The 19563-nt window shown below is 56.2% G+C and overlaps 2 protein-coding genes across 8 annotated transcripts in view; one reads left to right on the forward strand and one right to left on the reverse strand.

Annotated features, from left to right (window-relative positions):
- Window positions 1-13599, forward strand: part of PIGH (phosphatidylinositol glycan anchor biosynthesis class H) — a 33316-nt gene extending 19717 nt beyond the window's left edge. For 3 of the 7 annotated variants that reach the window (XM_066343973.1, XM_066343979.1, XM_066343977.1), the window contains 2 exons: window positions 12603-12719; window positions 13187-13599. Coding sequence is in view for 2 of the 7 variants with exons in the window: in XM_066343979.1 (XP_066200076.1) it covers window positions 12603-12614 (12 nt within the window). In the remaining 5 variants the exon portion in view is untranslated. Of the gene's footprint in view, window positions 1-12602; window positions 12720-12800; window positions 12956-13186 lie in introns of all 7 variants that reach the window. The other 4 variants (XM_066343975.1, XM_066343981.1, XM_066343976.1 and 1 more) reach the window with 3 other exon arrangements.
- Window positions 1-19563, reverse strand: part of PLEKHH1 (pleckstrin homology, MyTH4 and FERM domain containing H1) — a 58890-nt gene that overhangs the window by 6820 nt on the left and 32507 nt on the right. The window contains exons 8-23 of the mRNA XM_066343969.1: window positions 16564-16642; window positions 15822-15913; window positions 13954-14104; window positions 13612-13754; window positions 12519-12629; window positions 10016-10102; window positions 9513-9674; window positions 8103-8183; window positions 7744-7926; window positions 7291-7399; window positions 6402-6514; window positions 4894-5070; window positions 4518-4615; window positions 3237-3414; window positions 2545-2700; window positions 1325-1425 (exon numbers count right to left, since the gene is read on the reverse strand). Of these exons, the coding sequence (XP_066200066.1) occupies window positions 1325-1425; window positions 2545-2700; window positions 3237-3414; window positions 4518-4615; window positions 4894-5070; window positions 6402-6514; window positions 7291-7399; window positions 7744-7926; window positions 8103-8183; window positions 9513-9674; window positions 10016-10102; window positions 12519-12629; window positions 13612-13754; window positions 13954-14104; window positions 15822-15913; window positions 16564-16642 (2021 nt within the window). The remainder of the gene's footprint in view (window positions 1-1324; window positions 1426-2544; window positions 2701-3236; window positions 3415-4517; window positions 4616-4893; window positions 5071-6401; window positions 6515-7290; window positions 7400-7743; window positions 7927-8102; window positions 8184-9512; window positions 9675-10015; window positions 10103-12518; window positions 12630-13611; window positions 13755-13953; window positions 14105-15821; window positions 15914-16563; window positions 16643-19563) is intronic.

Here is a 19563-nt window from a genome sequence, read left to right on the forward strand (position 1 = left end):
TTAACATCTGTTTATCTTGATTTCCAAAGAAAGAAATTACTCTCTTTAATACCATTTGTGAGCCTATTTTCTGTTGCCTCCTAAATTTTTTTTTAAGCAGAGGGATGGGACAGACAGGGACAGAAAGACAGGAAGGGAGAGAGATAAGAAGCATCAGCCATGGTTGTGGCACCTTAATTGTTCACTGATTGCTTTCTTATATGTGCCTTGACTTGGGCGCTCCAGCCAAGCCAGTGACCCGTTGCTCAAGCCAGCGACCATGGGATCAAGTCTATGACCTTACACTCACGCCAGCAACCCCAGCTCAAGCTAGCAACCTCAGGGTTTCAAACATGGGTCCTCAGCGTCCCAGGCTGATGCTCTATCCACTGTGCCACTGCCTGGTCAGGCATCTCCTAAAAATTTAAGCAAGCATGACAGGGCAGATGCAAGGCTATCAGATCTCATAGCACCAGTAGCACGTGGTTAATTCTGGACACACTATTGGACTTAATGGATTTGGTGAAGGGAACCTGGTACCAGGAGCCATAGCTTATTTGGGAACTGGATGACTTAGGAAACCAAGAAACTAATGGGAATTATTTGCCTGGAGATAGATCTTGGGATAGAATTTTCTTACTCAAATTTGTAAAAAGTCAGGATGTGTAACTTCTGTATTCCCTGGGATATAGGAGTTTATTTTTAGACTTAAATATCTAGTGTTCCTACAAAGTTTCACTCTCCTAAGGTAACACCGCTATCTCATGAGGTTTGTCTGAGTTCTTAGCGTGAGTGTGAGCATGTGCGCATGTGTGTGCACACGCAGTGCAGGGACTGAGAGCCTGAGCGGCCGGCCAGCCTGGCCCCCAGCTAATGACCGCCATGCGGTGTGCTGTCAGGGGGGGGGGCCTCCTCCCTGTGCCGGACCCAGCTAATGACTGCCATGTGGTGTGCTGTCGGGGGGGGGGGCTCCTCCCTGAGCCGGACCCAGCTAATGACCGCCATGCGGTGTGCTGTGGGGGGGGGGCATCCTCCCTGTGCTGGACCCAGCTAATGACCGCCATGCAGTGTGCTGTCAGGGGGGAGGCCTCCTCCCTGTGCCGGACCCAGCTAATGACCGCCATGCGGTGGGCTGTGGGGGGTCTCCCCCCTGTGCTAATGACCGCCATGCGGTGGGCTGTGGGGGGGTCTCCCCCCTGTGCTAATGACCGCCATGCGGTGTGCTATGGGCGGGGGGGGGGGGGCCTCCTCCCTGTGCCGGACAGGCGACCCAGCTGGCGAAGCGATGAGCTGGCCCCATTGGCAGCCCTCATGCGTGCTCCCACCCTTGGGCAGAGCTCAGGACCTGTTCTTGTACATCAGCTTCACGACACGAGTGCCACCCTCAGACTTTCCAGAGTGCAGCTCCTTCAGGACTTGCTCCCACTTGGAGATAGCATCGCAGATCTTGGAGAGGCAAAAAAGGGAAGTCAGAAAGGTGCCCGATGAAGGAACAATGGCCAGGCAGGGCTGGACTCAGGCAGAGCGATGGGGCAGAGCCGAGCCACTGTCCTCCGCGAGGAGGGTGACCTGCGCGGCTTCCCGCTCTCACTCCCAGGACCCCAGGTGCCTGTGAGGTCCTCACAGACAGACAGGTGTAGCCTGGGCATGGTGTGAACGGCAAAGCAAAGCACAGCTGCCACTACTGGCCTTAACATCTGAGGGGGCCTCCGCAGAGGGAAGGCAGGTCCCGGTCAAAAACCATGGCCTTCAATTCCATCCCACTGACCGCCATTCTCCTCTGCAGCAAGTACACCCAGAGGCCTGCCACATAGCAGAGCCTCACAGAGGCCCTGGCATTTACAAAGAGGGCACGTGGCATGGTGTTTCCAGGCAGTGGTGAAAGACTACAGAAGCCTTTGTCCTGCAGCTGTCAGGAAAGCAGACACTGGGCCCAAACACTCGTCTTCAAGCACTACGCACGTTCCCACCCTTAACGTGCACCACGGCTCTAACTTCAGACCACAATACAAGATCGGTTCTTAATCCCATTCAAGGGCCTTTAATACAGAAATACTGTAAGGACCCACCTCCTACAAATGTGACTGAACCTGTATGTGAAGCACAGGCCTGGCGGACAGAGGGAGGTGCCAGTGCAGGACACGGCACCCAGTGGGCCTAGGCATGCAGCTGTCCACCTGTGTGTGCGTGTCTGAACGTGCATGGTGTGCGCACACATGTGTGTGCACGTGTAATACATGTGCCCGGTGGGCTCGGTTGGGCTGCTGCTGAGAAGAGCCTCCCTGTGCTTCCCACAGCAGCTGAGAAGCAACCTGTCCCCTGGATGCAGCACAGCCACTCGAGGGAGAGAGGGACATATAAGAGATCCTCTCTCCCGAGACAAGGGCACAAACGACTTTTCTCTGCCCGTACGGGTACATTGTAGGATGGCACAGAAATGGAGCTCAGCACCAAACAGTGCGACACAGGCATCCATCAGACAACCCCCCCCCCACACACACCCACACCCCTGAGCCAGGCGGTGGCTGGGTAGGGGGCTCAGTGGCTTAGTGGTGAAGGTGTCACCTTGACACTCCCCTGCAGGCAGTGTTCCAGGTCCCTGCCGGAAGGATCATCTGTGAAGAGGGCAAAGCCAGAGTGGGGTGACTTTCTCATGCCTGTCTCCTGGTTCAGCCGCTGGAGGAACTCATCCACCGTGGAGGAGCCATCGAAGCTGACCACCTGCAGGGGAGGGGTGTCAGTCCCTGAGGGGCTCCCGGAGGGATGCTCACCAGGGCTCGTGGATGGGTCTGCATGCAGAGGTGGAAAGGCCTGGCCGCAAGGAGCATGGGCGAGTGCAAGAGCCACAGAAATCCTCCATTCTGCATACACATGCAGAGGGTGCGTGCCGACGGGCGGGGCCCGCCCACCGGAAACCGGACTTGGACAGGAGTCTGTTTCTCCTTCACTCACTGTTCTGGAGGCCCTTTCATGCCACTTTCCCAGTCAGTGTTTCAGCTTCCCTGTCCACGCAATGGGTTCAAAAGACCTACTCCCAGGACATCACACAGTGGAGCGCTACTGTGCGTCAAGCTCCTCTCTCCTGCCACACCGGCCCTGGCCGCCCCACTGCCACCCCTCAGTCCCCCGCCCACTCTCTTCCTGGTTTGCCTGTTAAGAATCTGCCCATCCTAAGAAGGCTTAGGACCCACCTGGCCCCAAGCCACTCCCCTGTGGGACAGGGATGTGAGAAGACCCAGGACACGCCCGCCCCTCACCTGGTAGGTGCCGTTGGCGAAGTGCACGGGGATGCTGAAGGGCAAGGAATGGTGGAAGGGGTTCCGCAGCAGGATGGACACCACTTCCATGCGTGACGGCCTGGCTTCCCGCTCCCCCATCTGCAGGGTCCGCTCCACTGCCCGCTGGCAGTAGGTGGCATACTGGCCAGCTTCATTTCTAAAACGACAGATGGAAGAAGGGCATACTAGGGAATCCACTCCTCCCTGCCACCTCGACACCCTGGCTCCCCACCCGGACCTGGCCAGGACCAAGCTAGCAGCTGGAGCCGGCTGAGAAAGGAGCCCTGGGGACTGGCCTGGGCTGGAGCCGGCTGAGAAAGGAGCCCTGGGGACTGGCCTGGGCTGGAGCCGGCTGAGAAAGGAGCCCTGAGGACTGGCCTGGGCTGGAGCAGGCTGAGAAAGGAGCCCTGGGGACTGGCCTGGGCTGGAGCAGGCTGAGAAAGGAGCCCTGAGGACTGGCCTGGGCTGGAGCCGGCTGAGAAAGGAGCCCTGAGGACTGGCCTGGGCTGGAGCAGGCTGAGAAAGGAGCCCTGGGGACTGGCCTGGGCTGGAGCAGGCTGAGAAAGGAGCCCTGAGGACTGGCCTGGGCTGGAGCAGGCTGAGAAAGGAGCCCTGAGGACTGGCCTGGGCTGGAGCCGGCTGAGAAAGGAGCCCTGGGGACTGGCCTGGGCTGGAGCCGGCTGAGAAAGGAGCCCTGAGGACTGGCCTGGGCTGGAGCCGGCTGAGAAAGGAGCCCTGAGGACTGGCCTGGGCTGAAGCAGGCTGAGAAAGGAGCCCTGAGGACTGGCCTGGGCTGGAGCCGGCTGAGAAAGGAGCCCTGGGGACTGGCCTGGGCTGGAGCCGGCTGAGAAAGGAGCCCTGAGGACTGGCCTGGGCTGGAGCCGGCTGAGAAAGGAGCCCTGAGGACTGGCCTGGGCTGGAGCAGGCTGAGAAAGGAGCCCTGGGGACTGGCCTGGGGTGTTCATCTGCCACTCAGGGCCTGTATGAACATAGCAACAGAGAATGAAAATTTGGGAACAATCTGGAAGCAATGAGCCCCACACGACATCCACGCCTACGTGAACTGGTGTGCAGAGAAGCACGGGCATGCCCAGATCTCCACGTGCCCATCTGCGTGTATAGCAACGGTGAGGCCTCCACGACCACGGAGCAAACCTCAGAGGGTGGGGGTGACCTGATCCACCGCGGTGTCCCCCGCACACTCTCAGTCACGCCACACTCGGACGTGAGGGAGTGTCAGAGGAAATGGCGCTCACCTACCTGGGGTCTGCATGGCGCTGGAGCTGCTGTTTGATGTACCAGAGAACGTGGTGCTGCGGCAGGAAAAGCGGGGCGCACAGAGCCAGGAGCTGCCAGCACTGCAGGGGACAGGCAGGTGGGTGAGTGGGGGGTCTACCGGGTCCCCGGCCCTCACAGCCTGAGCTGCAGAGCCTCCAGCACTCTCCAAAGCAGAGCCCCCGCCTTCTCTGGGTACTGGCCGGCCGGCACAGTCAGGCTTTGGCTAGGATAGCAATCGCACCGTCTAACTGCACAGCCAGCCAGAAGGGGCACAGAGAGGGCCGCGTGCTGAGGCAGCGTGGGGACGAAGGCTGCCCACTGGGCACCAGGCTCAGCCGCTCGGCCGGGGAGCCCCCACCTGTGTGAGGGAGTGCTTCTGAGGCGGGCGGCAGCTGCTCTGCTTCATGAGTTGGCAGTAGATCTCGCTCTGCAGCTCAGGGTGAGCCAGGCAGACCTGCAGGGCCGTCTGGGCCAGCGACACGTGGTAGTCCACTGAGGCGGCTTCCACAGGCACGTTAATGAAGAGCTGGCAGGACTGGCAGGGAAAGGACAGTGGGCACAGGCAGCCCAACACCCCTGACCGTCGTCCTCTATGACGATGGACAGACTGGGTCGTGCCCCCAGGGCTCAGGGAGGCCCCAGTTCACTGCAGAGAATGTTTCTGAGAGGAACACTTACTGCTGAGAACATCTCTGCTTGCTAAGAAGGTTACTCTGGGAGAATCTCTCTCCTCCTTTAAATTTTTTTTAAAGACAGACTATTCAGACAGGCACAAGACAATTCTAAAATGGGTCAGAAGCTCTCAGGCCCCAAAACAACATAAACCTGTCCTTTCCTGTTCACCACAGGAGGCGGGGGCTTTCAAGGGCAAACTCCCGGGCACTCCCCCAGGGCTGTGAATAAAGTCCCAGGGCTTCCAGCCTCCCTGTCCTACAGGGCACGGCAGGACCCTGGGGGACTCTTTCCCTTCCTCCCTCTTAAGATTCTTCTGTGGGCCACCCTCTAACTCAGGGGTCGGGAACCTATGGCTCGCGAGCCAAATGTGGCTCTTTTGATGGCTGCATCTGGCTCGCAGACAGATCTTTAATAAAAAAATAATAACGTTAAAAATATAAAACATTCTCATGTATTACAATCCATTCATTTCCTACCACTCATGTTCATGGTTGCGGGTGGCTGGAGCCAATCACAGCTGTCCTCCAGGACAACACCAAATTTTTATCGGATAATGCATAACGTACACGGGTCGTTGTATGGCTCTCACGGAATTACATTTTTTTTAATTTTTTTATTTTTTCATTTTTCTGAAGCTGGAAACAGGGAGAGACAGTCAGACAGACTCCCGCATGCACCCGACCGGGTTCCACCCGGCACGCCCACCAGGGGCGAAGCTCTGCCCACCAGGGGGCGATGCTCTGCCCATCCTGGGCGTCGCCATGTTGCGACCAGAGCCACTCTAGCGCCTGAGGCAGAGGCCACAGAGCCATCCCCAGCGCCCGGGCCATCTTTGCTCCAATGGAGCCTTGGCTGCGGGAGGGGAAGAGAGAGACAGAGAGGAAAGTGCGGCGGAGGGGTGGAGAAGCAAATGGGCGCTTCTCCTGTGTGCCCTGGCCGGGAATCGAACCCGGGTCCTCCGCACGCTAGGCCGACGCTCTACCGCTGAGCCAACCGGCCAGGGCAGGAATTACATTTTAAAATATGCGGCGTTCATGGCTCTCTCAGCCAAAAAGGTTCCCGACCCCTGCTCTAACTGCATGGGGCACTCAAGGATGACCATGTGGGGCATAAATCCTGGGGGCAGAGCCTGGGCACATGGCGAGGGTGCCCACCCGCAATCGGTGGGACCGGGCTCTGTGGCCTCTTTACCTTGAAGAGCTTGAGGGCCTCGGTCTGCAGGGCCTCGGAGGGCAGGGTGGTGAGGGAAGTGTGCAGCCCGTCTTTGCTGTAGCACAGCGTGGGGTGCCTCCAGAGCGGGGAGTCTGCCCAGAGCACAGCAGAGGACAGCAGCAGTTACCCCTGGCCAGGGAGCCCGCCTCCCGCCGCTCACTCTGATCTGCGGGGAAGACGGGTTTACCCGCCTGGGACACACAGGTCGTGCTGGGTTTACATCTGTGTGGGGCATGCAGTTGCGCGCCGCGTCCAGCACGCTCACAAGCACAGCTCACGGGAAGGCGGCTCCTGCTCTGCCGTGGGGCTGCACGAGGGGCGAGCGTGGGAGGTGTGGGCATCTGAGTGCAAGCATGTGTGTGCAGGGGAGCCCCCTCCCCGCAGGGGCAGGTCTGGGGGGCAGAGGGGCCTCAGCCTGAAGTAAACAAGCTGCGGAGCTGCAGTAAAGGGGTGTGTGTGGTGTGTGCTGTTAGCGCCTTGGGGTCCTAAGAATCTGTAGCAAAATAGAGACCCCATGGTGCCCCCGGCTTAGCTGAGGCATCATTTATTAACATCTCTAACTATAGATTAACCAGCTACCTCCTTTCCTCAGTTCTCTTCCCAGCCAGCAAAGCTGCAGAGGGAACAAAGTAAAACATTGACTCAGGTCACTGGGAAGTCTGCTTCCCGGAGACACTCCCCCAGATGCTGAGTGGCCACCTTAGCATCTTCACCGGAGACAGGGCCCTGGAGCTCGGGGTGGGAGAGCCCTTCTGCGGCCCAGAGGTTCTAAAACAGCACCAGGTACAGCAGTGCTTTCTTTGGGCTCTAGACCACCAGCCACCTAGCCACCACCCTCCAGCCCAGCCCGATGGCCACGCTGCCTTACCTGGGTCTCCCTCGCCATCCATCAGTGTGCCAATGAGCTGCTCATAGGCGGTCCCCACCTTGGCACTGCTACCACCTGCAGCCACTGTGAGGTGGTAAAGCCACGTGTCCTGGAAGAGGACAGAGACCATCTGATGGGGCTGGGGTGGGAAGACGGAGGCAAGAGCTCCTGAGAGGCTTTCCCGAGGGGGGCCACGCCCCGCGTGGGGTTCAGCTGGTTTGGTTAGCACAGGTCAAGGACACCAGTCTCTAAGAAGAAAGACTTGGGGTCAGGTGAACATGAACCCAAGTTTCTAAGCCTGTGGTTCTATAGCAGGAATACTCCCAGTCAGGGAATCCTCGTCCAAATGTCTGGGAGGGAGAGAAGCCTGAATGTGAGGAAGATGGGGAGAGAGAGGAGGGGAGAGGAGGCTCACTGGCCTGGGCGTGTGCAGGGGCCCCGCCCCTCCTTTACCTTTTCGTGCTTGGTGCGGATGAGGAGGTAGGTGGGGCTGTGCTCCAGGGGCTGGAGCACCAGGGTGCAGTGGGAGGAGAGCAACTGGCGGGTCCCTCCCGCCTCGTAGTCCTCGTCCGAGTCACAGGACCGATCCACTTCCTCTACGCGTGCGTCCCGCACAGGCAGGTGGCCCAGGGGTCTCTGCGAACAGGAGCCTCCCGTGAACGGGAGAGCTGGCAGGGGACGAGGGAGTCGCCTCTCAGAATCCTGAGGCCCTCAGGCAAGCTGGGACGTGGAATGCTCCGTTCGGACACGGAGCCACAGGAATGGGGTCTCGGGGAAGAGAGAGTGGGTGCTGTCGGGAGATCAGGAAGTACCTTGTCCTCATGGCTCCGGTAGTAATAGAAGGTTCTCCCAATGAGAGCACACCAGACCAGCTTGGAGTGGCCATGCTTTACCTGTAAGACAGAAATGAGCCAGCATTACTAGAACCAGGTGACCCCCACGAGGAAGCCCAGGACTGGCAAAGAGAAACCACAGGGAGGCAGATGTCAAACCTCTGGTCAAACTCGGGTCCTTAGTGGAGATGCCACCCAGACTCCCTACTAATGGGACCAGCCCTTCCACAGTGAGTACCATGTGACACTCCATCCACCCTGACATTAAAAGATTAACTAGGCCAGCCCCTGGCCAGTTGGCTCAGTGGTAGAGCGTTAGCCCGGCATGTGGAAGTCCCAGGTTTGATTCCTGGCCAGGGCACACAGGAGAAGCGCCCATCTGCTTTTCCACCCCTCCCCATCTCACTTCTCTCTCTTTTCTTCTCCCCTCCTGCAGCCATGGCTTTATTAGAACAAGTTGGCCCCGGGCGCTGGGGATGGCTCCATGGCCTCTGCCTCAGGCGCTTATAAATGGCTCCGGTCGCAGCAGAGTGGTGCCCTAGATGGGCAGAGCATCACCCCCTAGTGGGCTTGCCGGGTGGATCCTGGTTGGGGTGCATGCAAGAGTCTATCTCTGCCTCCCCTCCTCTCACTAAAAAAAAAAAAGATTAACCAGGCCAATCAGATGTCCTGTCCCAGAAATGCGAACAGGGGAAGAACCTTCTCTCAGCAGAGGCTAGAGCAGCAAGAAGGCCGAGGGGGAGGGAGGGGCTGCAGCAGGCCAGAGTACGTGGTGGAGAACGGTGGCTGCACCCAGAGGAGACTGAACAGGTAGCGGTGGCAGAGAGAACCCTGAGCCCCGAGCCCTGAGCCCCGAGCCCTGAGCCCCGAGCCCCAGGCTCGCTCCAACAAGCCGCTTTGCTTCCTGACAGCGTTCGGGCCGAGTTAGTGTACTTCCTTGTGAATGTCCCTTTTCCTTTGGGTTAACACGGGCTGCTCCACTCCCTGCCATCAGAAGAGCCCTGACTCACACGTCTTAGGGCAGGCCTGGGATGCTGTCAGTTTCTGAGTGACCACATCTACCTTGTTTAGGTTACAGCTTCCCTCTCTATGTACTAGTGGGTACAGGTTGGGGTGAGGGGTAACTCCTAATGACCTCAAAATGGGTACAAGACATCCTTTCCTCCCCGTCTTGAGAACAACTGTTCTAACAATTCAGACTCTTGTCCCCAGGGACTCGCCCACCATCACCTGTTGGTCAGGCCACACAGCCAGCTAATGCCTGTGAGGAAATGCCTGGAGAAAGGAGCCGTGTATAAAGAGGGTTTCCCATGCTCCCGGCACTCCTGCTCCTGGCCCCCCTTGACTCTCAGGAGGCCCACATTCCTGCCCCACCAACCGCAGCCATACCTTGGTCAGCCAGCCCTTCACAGTGGGCTTGGTGCCGCCCTGAGGCCGGGCTGGGGGCCCGGTGGCCTGGACCTCCAGCAGGCTCTGCAGCACTCGGACCCACTCCTCCAGCAGGCTGGGTGAGTCCGCCGTCAAGTAATAGGTTTTCTTCTCAGAGATGAGCTGGCAGGAGTGAGGGGTGGGGGTGGGGCCCGGAGACAGGAGGATAGAGTAACAGAAATCTGGCTCTGAGGTGGCACAAGTCCCTGAGCCCACTGGGCCTTCCTTCTTCCCTCCCTGGTACCCCCTCCCCCCCAGTCTTGTTCTCCCTGTCTCTCCTACCTCCGCTCTCTCTCACATTGTGTCCTCTTCCTCCCTCACACTCACAAATTAGGATCACCCGCAAATGTGGACATAGCTTCCTTCACCCATGCCTGTTTCGCCCCATCCTTGTCTCCATCACAGCCGTACCCAAACCCAGCACCTCCTCTGGCTAAAATTTTAGCTGCTAGGACCATGCTCACCTGGAATGTCTGTGCCCCTTCCCCTCGAACAATTTGGCAGTGGGAGTTCAGTTCCACTTGGCCTTGCGGTTTCCGGATGATATCACTCTGTAAAGAAGGGAATGATCTTATTCCAGGTCACAGGCAAAGGAGAAAGTGGTTGCCTAGCCTTCCTGGGCTATGCATGATGGGCAACTTGTTCTGCATCCTGGTTCTAGCTAAATGGAACAATGATTAGACATGGGTCTTCTGACCCAAGCCTTAGAATGTATAGATTGAATCTTTATTATTAATATTTTTTAATTTAAAAAAATATTTTAAATTACAGTTTATATTCATCATTATTTTGTATCAGTTTCAGGTGTTTAGCATGGTGGTTAGATGATCATATACTTTACAAAGTGATTCCCCCAGCCTGGCATATGGTGGCACAGTGGGTAGAATGTAGACCTAGAATGCTGCTGAGGTCGCCAGTTCAAAACCCAAGGCACATACAACAAGCAAGCAAATGAACAACTTAAGTGAAGCAACTAGACTTCTCGCTCTCCCCTCTCCTCTCTGTAAAATCAGTAAATAAAATCTTAAACTGGCCCTGGCCCATTGGATCAGTGGTAGAGCGTCAGACTGGCGTGTGGATGTCTTGGGTTCAATTCCCGGCCAGGGCACACAGGAGAAGCGATCATCTGCTTTTCCACCTTCCCCTCTCCTTTCTCTCTGTCTCTCTCTTCCCCTCCCACAGCCAAGGCTCCATTGGAGCAGAGTTGGCCCAGGTGCTGAGGATAGCTCCATGGCCTCCGCCTCAGGTGCTAGAATGGCTCTGGTTGCAACAGAGCAATGCCCCAGATAGAGAGAGCATCGCCTCCTGGTGGGATTGCCGAGTGGATCCTGGTTGGGTGCATGTGGGAGTCTTTCTGCCTCCCTGCTTCTCACTTCAGAAAAATAAAAAAAATATATAAAGAAAAAAAGTGATCCGCCCAATATTTCCAATACCCACCTGGAACCATACATAGTTTTTACAGTATCATTGACTGTATTTCCTGAGCTGTACTTCACAGCCCCATGACTATTCTGTAACTACCAATCTGTACTTCTCAATCTCTCCAACTTTTTCACCCAGGTCTCCCAATACACCTCCCTCTGGCAAGCATCCACTTATTCTCTGTACCCATAATTTTGTTTATGGTTTGTTTGTTCATTTATATTGTTCTGTACATCCCACATATAAGTAAAATCATGTGGTATTTCTTTTGCTCTGACTTATTTTATGTCATATAATACCCTCTAGGTCCATCCATACTGTCGCAAATGGTAAGATTTCATTCTTTTTGGACTGAATCTTTAAACTTGGGTCAGAGGCCACCAGGTTATTGCTAAGCTATAAAGCCCTTAAATTCTTTCTACTACATCTTTTTTTTTTTTTTTTTACAGAGACAGAGAGTCAGATAGAGGGATAGATAGGGACAGATAGGAACGGAGAGAGATGAGAAGCATCAATCATCAGTTTTTCGTTGACACCTTAGTTGTTCATTGATTGCTTTCTCATATGTGCCTTGACTATGGGCCTTCAGCAGACCAAGTAACCCCTTGCTCGAGCCAGTGACCTTGGGTCCAAGCTGGTGAGCTTTGCTCAAACCAGATGAACCCGCACTCAAACTGGTGACCTCGGGGTCTCAAACCTGAGTCCTCCACATCCCAGTCCAACGCTCTACCCACTGCGCCACCACCTGGTCAGGCTCTACTACATCCTTTATATCAAGTGTGGCAAATAAATGGCGTATATATCACCATTACCATTTCCATGCCACTGCAGACATTACTAATCAATCAGAGCATGCCTGCCTATTGAGCAATACAGGCCCAGAATCCTCAACAAGGTGTTCAAGATAGCCACTACCAATCAACTGTATTTGCACCAGAGACAAGGCCATTTTGCCCTTATAAAAACATTTTTGTTTAGATTTTATTTATCCATTTTTAGAGAGAGAGAAAGGGGGAAAGGAGCAGGAAGCATCAACTCCCATATGCGCCTTGACCAGGCAAGCTCAGGGTTTCGAACTGGCAACCTCAGTGTTCCAGGTCTATGCTTTATCCACTGCACCACCACAGGTCAGGCTAAAACATTAACATTGGTTATTGATCAGGAAGGGCATGTAAAAGTAAGTTCCAACATCCAAGGTTCCCTAATCCGGAACAGTGTAGGAAGGATGGGGAGGAGGCAATGGGCTTGCCTGTTAGAACAGTTCTTTTACAGAATCAGGCAAAGAAGAACTTGGCTTCTGAAGGAAGAAGGAATCTCCAAGCCAACTTGTCTAGAACTGCCTTTGCTTGTTCAGTGCCTGGTATCACTGTGACAACCAGTGACCAGCCAGCCGCACAGTCTGTGAGACTCAGAGCCTCTCGCCACCTGCCAAACCTTCTCCCTCTGACCACGGGCCATGCTGCCTCTCTCCCAGCCCCCGGCATACAGTCCTGAAGCTGGGGTGGGGTCCTTCAGACGAACCGTCCTGGGGGAGGAGGGTCTCACCGGCGACTTGTAGTACAGAATCTGTCCCTGTCTCAGCACAAACCAGCGCCTCTTCCACGTCTTCACCCGGCTCCCCATTTTCAGCAGGTAGCCTGACTTCTCCAGCGACTCCTGCAGGGTCGGAAGGGTGCAGAGGAGAAGGTCAACAGAGAGGGCGGATCACTGAGGTTTCTGGTTGTCACACAGGCCCAAGCGGCCCAGGTGAGTCACTGCTTTGTCATCACTAGAAAAAAAAATTGAGTGCCTGTTGTGTGTGTGTTCAAAGCACTGTGTCCTGCTTAGGGTTCAGAGAGGACTACACAGAGCATGGCTGGCTCTGCGGTGGGAGGTCCTGCTGGCTGGGCACACACCTGACCACGAACGGATGGCAGACCAGGGGCTGCACAGGGAGGGGCGGCCCAGGAGGGCTCCAGGGAAGGGCTGCACTGGTGCTGGAGGCGAGCCTTTCCCTCACAGCTGAGCCAGGAGGGGGAAGGCCGTCCAGGCAGCAGGGAAGAGAGAGGTCTGGGGAACCATGGGCGCTTCGGCCAGGCCGGGTGGAGGGCTCTGGGAGCGGGGAGATTAAGACGGGGCAGCATGGCGGTGCGGGGCAAGGCCTGGGGGAGGAGATCTGGCTGCAGCGTGTAGTGTAACAGCATATCTCTGAGCCTCAGGCTTCTCATCCACAGAACGGGGTTAGAAACCTGAGAGGACTGAGGACAAATGAGACAGGACGTGGAAAGCATGGAGCATGGTGGCCGGCATACTCTAAGGACTCAAGAAATGTTAGCTCCCAGAATTCCAGGGCCAGCGTGGAGCTAAGACCAGGTGCTGTGTGTAAACCCCTGGGGTGTGGCGGGTCCAGTGGGCTTTCTCACTGCCCATTCCCGGTATGAGGAGCTCAGCAGGCTCCCTGTCCTTCCTCAGGGGGTCTGTGTGCCCGACTCCATAACTGCAACTCCCAGCCACTCCCTACAGCCTCACATCAGTGGCAGGCCCTGGCCCCCTCCCTCCCTTCTCCCCTCCTAGGGACCCCCGTCACTGCCCCTGCCCCTGACTGAGGCAGCTTCCACCCTGCGTGCCTCGGCCCCTCCGGGGGCCACACGCCGCTCACCGCGCCCAGGCTCAGCCCGTCAGTGGAGTAGGACGAGGTGCGCTGCAGCTTGTGCTCAGGCTCTGAGTAGTCGCTGTCCGGGGAGCAGGCATCTGGGGGGATGGCGTAGTCGCCCTCGGAGCTCAGAGAGGACATGGAGACACCTGGCCGGGCAGGAGGGTTCAGAGCCTGTGTCTCAGCTCCTCACCCACCCGGAACCCTGGGGTCTGGAGCTGAGGGTCATGGGCAGAGGTCAAGCAGGGACCCCACATACGACTGCCCATGGGAGGAGGTGACAGGCCCATAGGAGGAGGTGACAGGCCCCTTGTCGCACCACGCCCCACCTGCTTCCCTTCTGCGTACCTCTCTTGATGGCCCGCGGGCTGCCCAGTCCACTGGTCTTCCTGGACTCAGAGCAGGGGGCTGAAGTTCGGAAACTGGCCTGAGAGCTGCAGTCGTCGTCGGATCCAGAGGACTCGTCCACAAAGGGCACAGTGCTGATCTGCATGGCTCTCTGCAAGACAGGCCCTTCCCACTGCAGCGCCCACGGCAAAAACAGGCCCTCTCCCTCCTGCACTGCGCTCCAGCGCCCGCTGGTCAGGGCGTGGCCAACGCAGCCTGCCCGGATGGGCGCACAGCTGAACCCCTGACCGCTGGGACCCCCGCTTCCTGCCACTAGGGGGCCAGAGAGCCACACCACGGCCCAAGGGTGAGGCAGAAGCTTTACAGAATGTGTGGGGATAAGGAAACGAATGATCGCTTTCAGTTGCTAGACATTTTAAAAGACTGTTGGTGAAACTGTGGAGAACAGGGTACTGTGCAGTGTGATACCTTTTTTAGATGATAATTTGGCATGACCTGTCAAAATTTTAAAACATGCTTATCATTTGCCCATAAAGTCCACCTCTAGAACTCTGTCCTACAGAAAAATGTATATATAGGCGCACAGAGATGTACTTGCACAATGTTCACCACACCATTTATTCTGGAGAAACACAGACACAGGACCCAAACCGACCATCAGTGGAGGACAGGGAAGGTAGTTACGGGGCATCTGACCAAAGGGTACTGGCCAGCCCTAAAAGGGGGGGCTAGGCAGAGAGACGGGCGCACGGCTGGGCGGACAGGCAAGGGGTAGGATGACATGTGCAGTGTGAGCTCCTCTGCGTGCACGCCTGTGTGCGTGTGAGCCAGAGACAGCGGCAGCAACAGAGAGAAGGCCTGTCAGCGTGTCGTGGGCGCAGCGGGGGCCTTGCTGAGCCACACCCGCCAGCTGGTGACGCTGCCTCTGCGCTGGGATGAGGGGAGAGCCACGGGAGAGGAAACTCCACTTTTGGCTTTTTACTCTTCCACAAAAAGTTTCACAAAGTACAACTTATAATTTCAAAAACTAATAAAGAAAGGAGTTTAAAATGTATATGAAAATATGTTGCACTTATGTTTAATTTTTGTTTTAAAAAGTGCAGGGATGTTACGGGAGTACACACGGGGAGTATATGTTTGAACATCGATGATTCTGAAGGAGCCGCGCTGACCTCAGGGACACACCCGACAAGCTGGCGGGAACAGGTGGGGCAGGCCCAGGATTAACCTTTGACTTTTTACTTTGCCCACAATCATATTGATTCAAATTTTTGTAAGTGTAGAATCTTTCTAATAAAAGTCTAATGAACAATAAAAATAAAATAACCCGTGTTGGGCGCCCTGGCCGGTTGGCTCAGCGGTAGAGCATCGGCCTGGCGTGCAGGGGACCCGGGTTCGATTCCTGGCCAGGGCAAATAGGAGAAGTGCCCATTTACTTCTCCACCCCCCCTCCTTCCTCTCTGTCTCTCTCTTCCCCTCCCGCAGCCAAGGCTCCATTGGAGCAAAGATGGCCCAGGCGCTAGGGGATGGCTCCTTGGCCTCTGCCCCAGGCGCTAGAGTGGCTCTGGTCGTGGCAGAGCATCACCCCCTGGTGGGCAGAGCGTTGCCCCTGGTGGGCGTGCCGGGTGGATCCTGGTCGGGCGCATGCGGGAGTCTGTCTGACTGTCTCTCCCCGTTTCCAGCTTCAGAAAAATACAAAATAAAATAAAATAAAATAAATTAAAAAATAAAATAACCCGTGTTGGACTGAACTCCCCGACCAGAGTCCTGCGTGTGCGGAAGCCTGACCTGGGGGCCCCACTCCAGCCACTGACTGGACAAGAGGCCTCGCCGGACAGGGACACCCCCTCGGGACGGCAGCTTCTTACCCCCTTCAGGGCTGTGTAGACAGGCGCTGTGCAGTGTCTGTAGACAAGGCCAGAGAAAGGCCCAGGGGACGAAAATGTGGGAGGCCGTGAACCTGGAGGGGACGGGGAGAGGGTGACATTAACTCCAGTGCACCAGCCCCGTGAGGGGTGTGGGGCGGCAGAGACCAGGGCAGAGTGAGGAGGAGGAAAGCCACAGTGTTTCCTGAGACAGCACTCTGGGGACACACCAGGTGACAGATCTCAGGGTGGGGGCCAAGGCCTTCTTCAGTTCCACTCTGGCCAAGGTGAATGACTGGTCATGCACCACGCACGGCCTGCTCGCACATCACTGTGGGGACTCTGTGGCTGGCCCAGGACTCAGGAGACAGTGGGGAGGGCAGGCCTCCCTCAGGAGGCTCATCTAAATCCCGTACTGGTGGCTTGCCCCCCCCACGGCCCTTGTCCTGCAGAAGGGAAGCCAGGGCAGGTGGGAGGCTGGGCTGGGACCCAGCCTCTAAAGTCCCTTCCAGCTCTGTGATTGGCTACAAGCCTGTTCAAGGCCACTCCCACCCACTAGGTGGTGGGCTGAACCTGCATAGCTTCCTCTTCTCTCCAAGGTAGCCCTGGATGTGATTTCACCTGAACCTCACCTGCTAGGGACAGGGAATGAGGTGCCAGGGGACCCCAGCCCTGGTGTTGCTCAGGATCCTCTTCCCCCTGCATACCCACCCTGCCCACTACAGACACCCCACGTGGGACTCACCACAGCAGGTGACATTACTTCTGGGAGTCACGTCAGAGAGACGCATGCCTGACGTGGCCACAGCATAGATACGGCTCTCCTGGAATGAGAAGCGCAGGAGGGTTAGAGCCCATGGCTGTGCCCGCTCCAGCCCCCCTGGGTGTGGGGGAAAGCACGGCTTTGGAGGCAGCCAGACCTAAGTCCACATCCAGGCTGGGCTGCTTCCTGGAGGGGGGGGATCTTGGGCAAGTCACTTCATAACTGAGCCTCAATGTCCTGGGCTCTAAAATGGGGGTAATTATACCTTCTGGGCTGTTGTGAGAACTGAATGAGACTATTAATGTAAACAACTAACACCTGGACTAGAATCGGTGCCCAGCAGCTAGATATTCAGCCTAGCTAACCCCCAGCCTTCCCTGGAGGCAAGGAAGTTCCAGAGGAGAGGTGTCAGCTACCGGTGTCTGTGTCTGTGAATCTGACCCATTGTACAGCTCTTGGGTCTCAGGCTCTCCCCTCTAGAAGTGGGGTGTTGACAATAAGGAAGTCAGAGCCCCATGGTGAGGGCATGACCTTTTATAAACCAGTTATTTAGAAGCTGGGACACGTTTTTCTACAGTAATAACATTACATCATGATTAGGCTTCAGTCCAACCTACAAAACCTGTGTAGCTCACCAGGCCCAAGAACCCCACTATACAAGAATGCCTACCCTCAGTTCCTCCACACCCTTGGATATCCCTGGGTCTGCAGGAGGCCCACAGGAGAACCACAGGTGCCCACCCTCGGCTCCTGTGCACCCCCGGATATCCCTGGGTCTGCAGGAGGCCCACAGGAGAACCACAGGTGCCCACCCTCGGCTCCTGCGCACCCCCGGATATCCCTGGGTCTGCAGGAGAACCACAGGTGCCCACCCTCGGCTCCTGCGCACCCCCGGATATCCCTGGGTCTGCAGGAGAACCACAGGTGCCCACCCTCGGCTCCTGCGCACCCCCGGATATCCCTGGGTCTGCAGGAGATCCACAGGCTGGGGAGGCTTTGGGTTTGATGGCTCCCAAGCCAGCCACAGGCTCTGCCTATGCTTTTGCATATCTCTTTTCCACATTCATGATAAAGGGTCAAAAAAGGCCGCCTGAGGTGACTAGTGAGTCACAAGGACCAGAAAAAGGTAAGCCTGAGATAAGGGCGGTAAGATGGCCAGGTAAGAGGTAAGAGATAGGACAGCCAGCATGTACCAGCAGGGGCATTAGCATCCAATTCCCGGGGTCAGAGAGACAGATGTCCTTCTTGGAATTCTCAGTCTTGATTTTCCCCCCAGATGGTCACTGCCCAGGTGGTTTCACCTGAGAACAAAGGCCGGGTTCTGTGGGGCTGGCTGGGGCTGAGCCCTCTGGCTCCCTGCCTGCTGCGCGCACCCCGCCCACCTCTGCTTCGGGATTTCTGAGCATTTGTATTTACCACCAGGATCAAGAAGAGGGATGCTTCCAATGGCATCCATCCTGGCCTGCTCCTTCCCCCATTTTCAAAGCCTTTCCACCTCGGTCCCACCTGCCCCTTCCTCTCTGGAGGCCCTCCCATGACTCAGGGACTTCAGGGAAAGGTCAGCAATGCTTGGCCTGGAGGCTGGCTAGGTTGGAGGACCTCCTAGCTCTCTAACCCAGGCGTGGCTGTGTCTTGAGTCACTCAAGTCTCCCTACGGCAATCGCTGCTAAGGATGTCACCCAGAGCCTGGGCTGGGGCCGCTCCCCAGACTCTGACAGCATTTCAGAAGGAGACCCTGGAAGGTGCTGCTGGAAAGGCTGGCCCTCTCCCCACCCCATTCCCTGAGCTTCCGGGGGCCTGACACTCAGGCTCACACCTCAGCAGCATCCAGAGGTCAGGCCACACATGACAGCTACCCTGCAATGTCCCCTGAGAGGCAGGACAGTAACGAGAGCTGAACTCTGGGAGTAGCCAAACCTATATTTAAATCCTGCCCCCCCAGCGTCGGCCTAGCGTGCGGAGAACCCGGGTTCGATTCCCGGCCAGGACACACAGGAGAAGCGCCCATTTGCTTCTCCACCCCTCCGCCACGCTTTCCTCTCTGTCTCTCTCTTCCCCTCCCGCAGCCAAGGCTCCATTGGAGCAAAGATGGCCCGGGCGCTGGGGATGGCTCTGTGGCCTCTGCCCCAGGCGCTAGAGTGGCTCTGGTCGCAACATGGCGACGCCCAGGATGGGCAGAGCATCGCCCCCTGGTGGGCAGAGCGTCGCCCCATGGGCGTGCCGGGTGGATCCCGGTCAGGCGCATGCGGGAGTCTGTCTGACTGTCTCTCCCTGTTTCCAGTTTCAGAAAAATAAAAATTAAAAAAAAAAAAAAAAAAAAAATCCTGCCCCCTCACTAACTACTACATAACCTTGGGCAAATTTTCTAACCGCCCACCGGTTCCACAGTAATGGTGATTTATAAAGTAGGGAAGTAACTTTACTTTATAAAATTTATAAAGTAGAGTTACAGCAAGTTAAAGCATATAATAATAATTACTTATCAAGTACTTTATGTCGGATTTTCGCTAAGTTTGGCAGAATAAATCTTTATAAAACACCTTACTATAGTTAAATCTATCTTTTTATTTATACTTTGGTTGCTCCGCTACCACCCACCATGAAAGCTGGAACGCCCCCTAGTGGGCGGTAGGGACCAGGTTGACTACCACTGGTCTATGGGGAGAGGAGTTTCCTAACCTGTAAAGAAAAAACGGCCTGTGGTGCTGCAGTGGATGGGTGTCGACCTGGGGTGCTGAGGTCGAGGCAACTACCTTGAGAGAAGCAACTACGAGTTGATGCCTCCTGCTCCTCTGCCCCCAACTTTCTCTCTTTCTCCTCTCTAAAGTCAATAAATAAAATCTAGGGGGAAAAAAAGGCACCTTAACTCCTTGCAAAGGCAAGGAGTCCTGCCCTTGTGGCAGACTCTGTGCTCAGCTTTCGACATCTGTTATCTTATCCACACCACTGGCACGTGAAACCTTACTAATGCTCACCCACCCC

The sequence above is a fragment of the Saccopteryx leptura genome, chromosome 6 (genome assembly GCF_036850995.1).
Source record: "Saccopteryx leptura isolate mSacLep1 chromosome 6, mSacLep1_pri_phased_curated, whole genome shotgun sequence".
NCBI classification, from domain to species: Eukaryota; Metazoa; Chordata; class Mammalia; order Chiroptera; family Emballonuridae; genus Saccopteryx; species Saccopteryx leptura.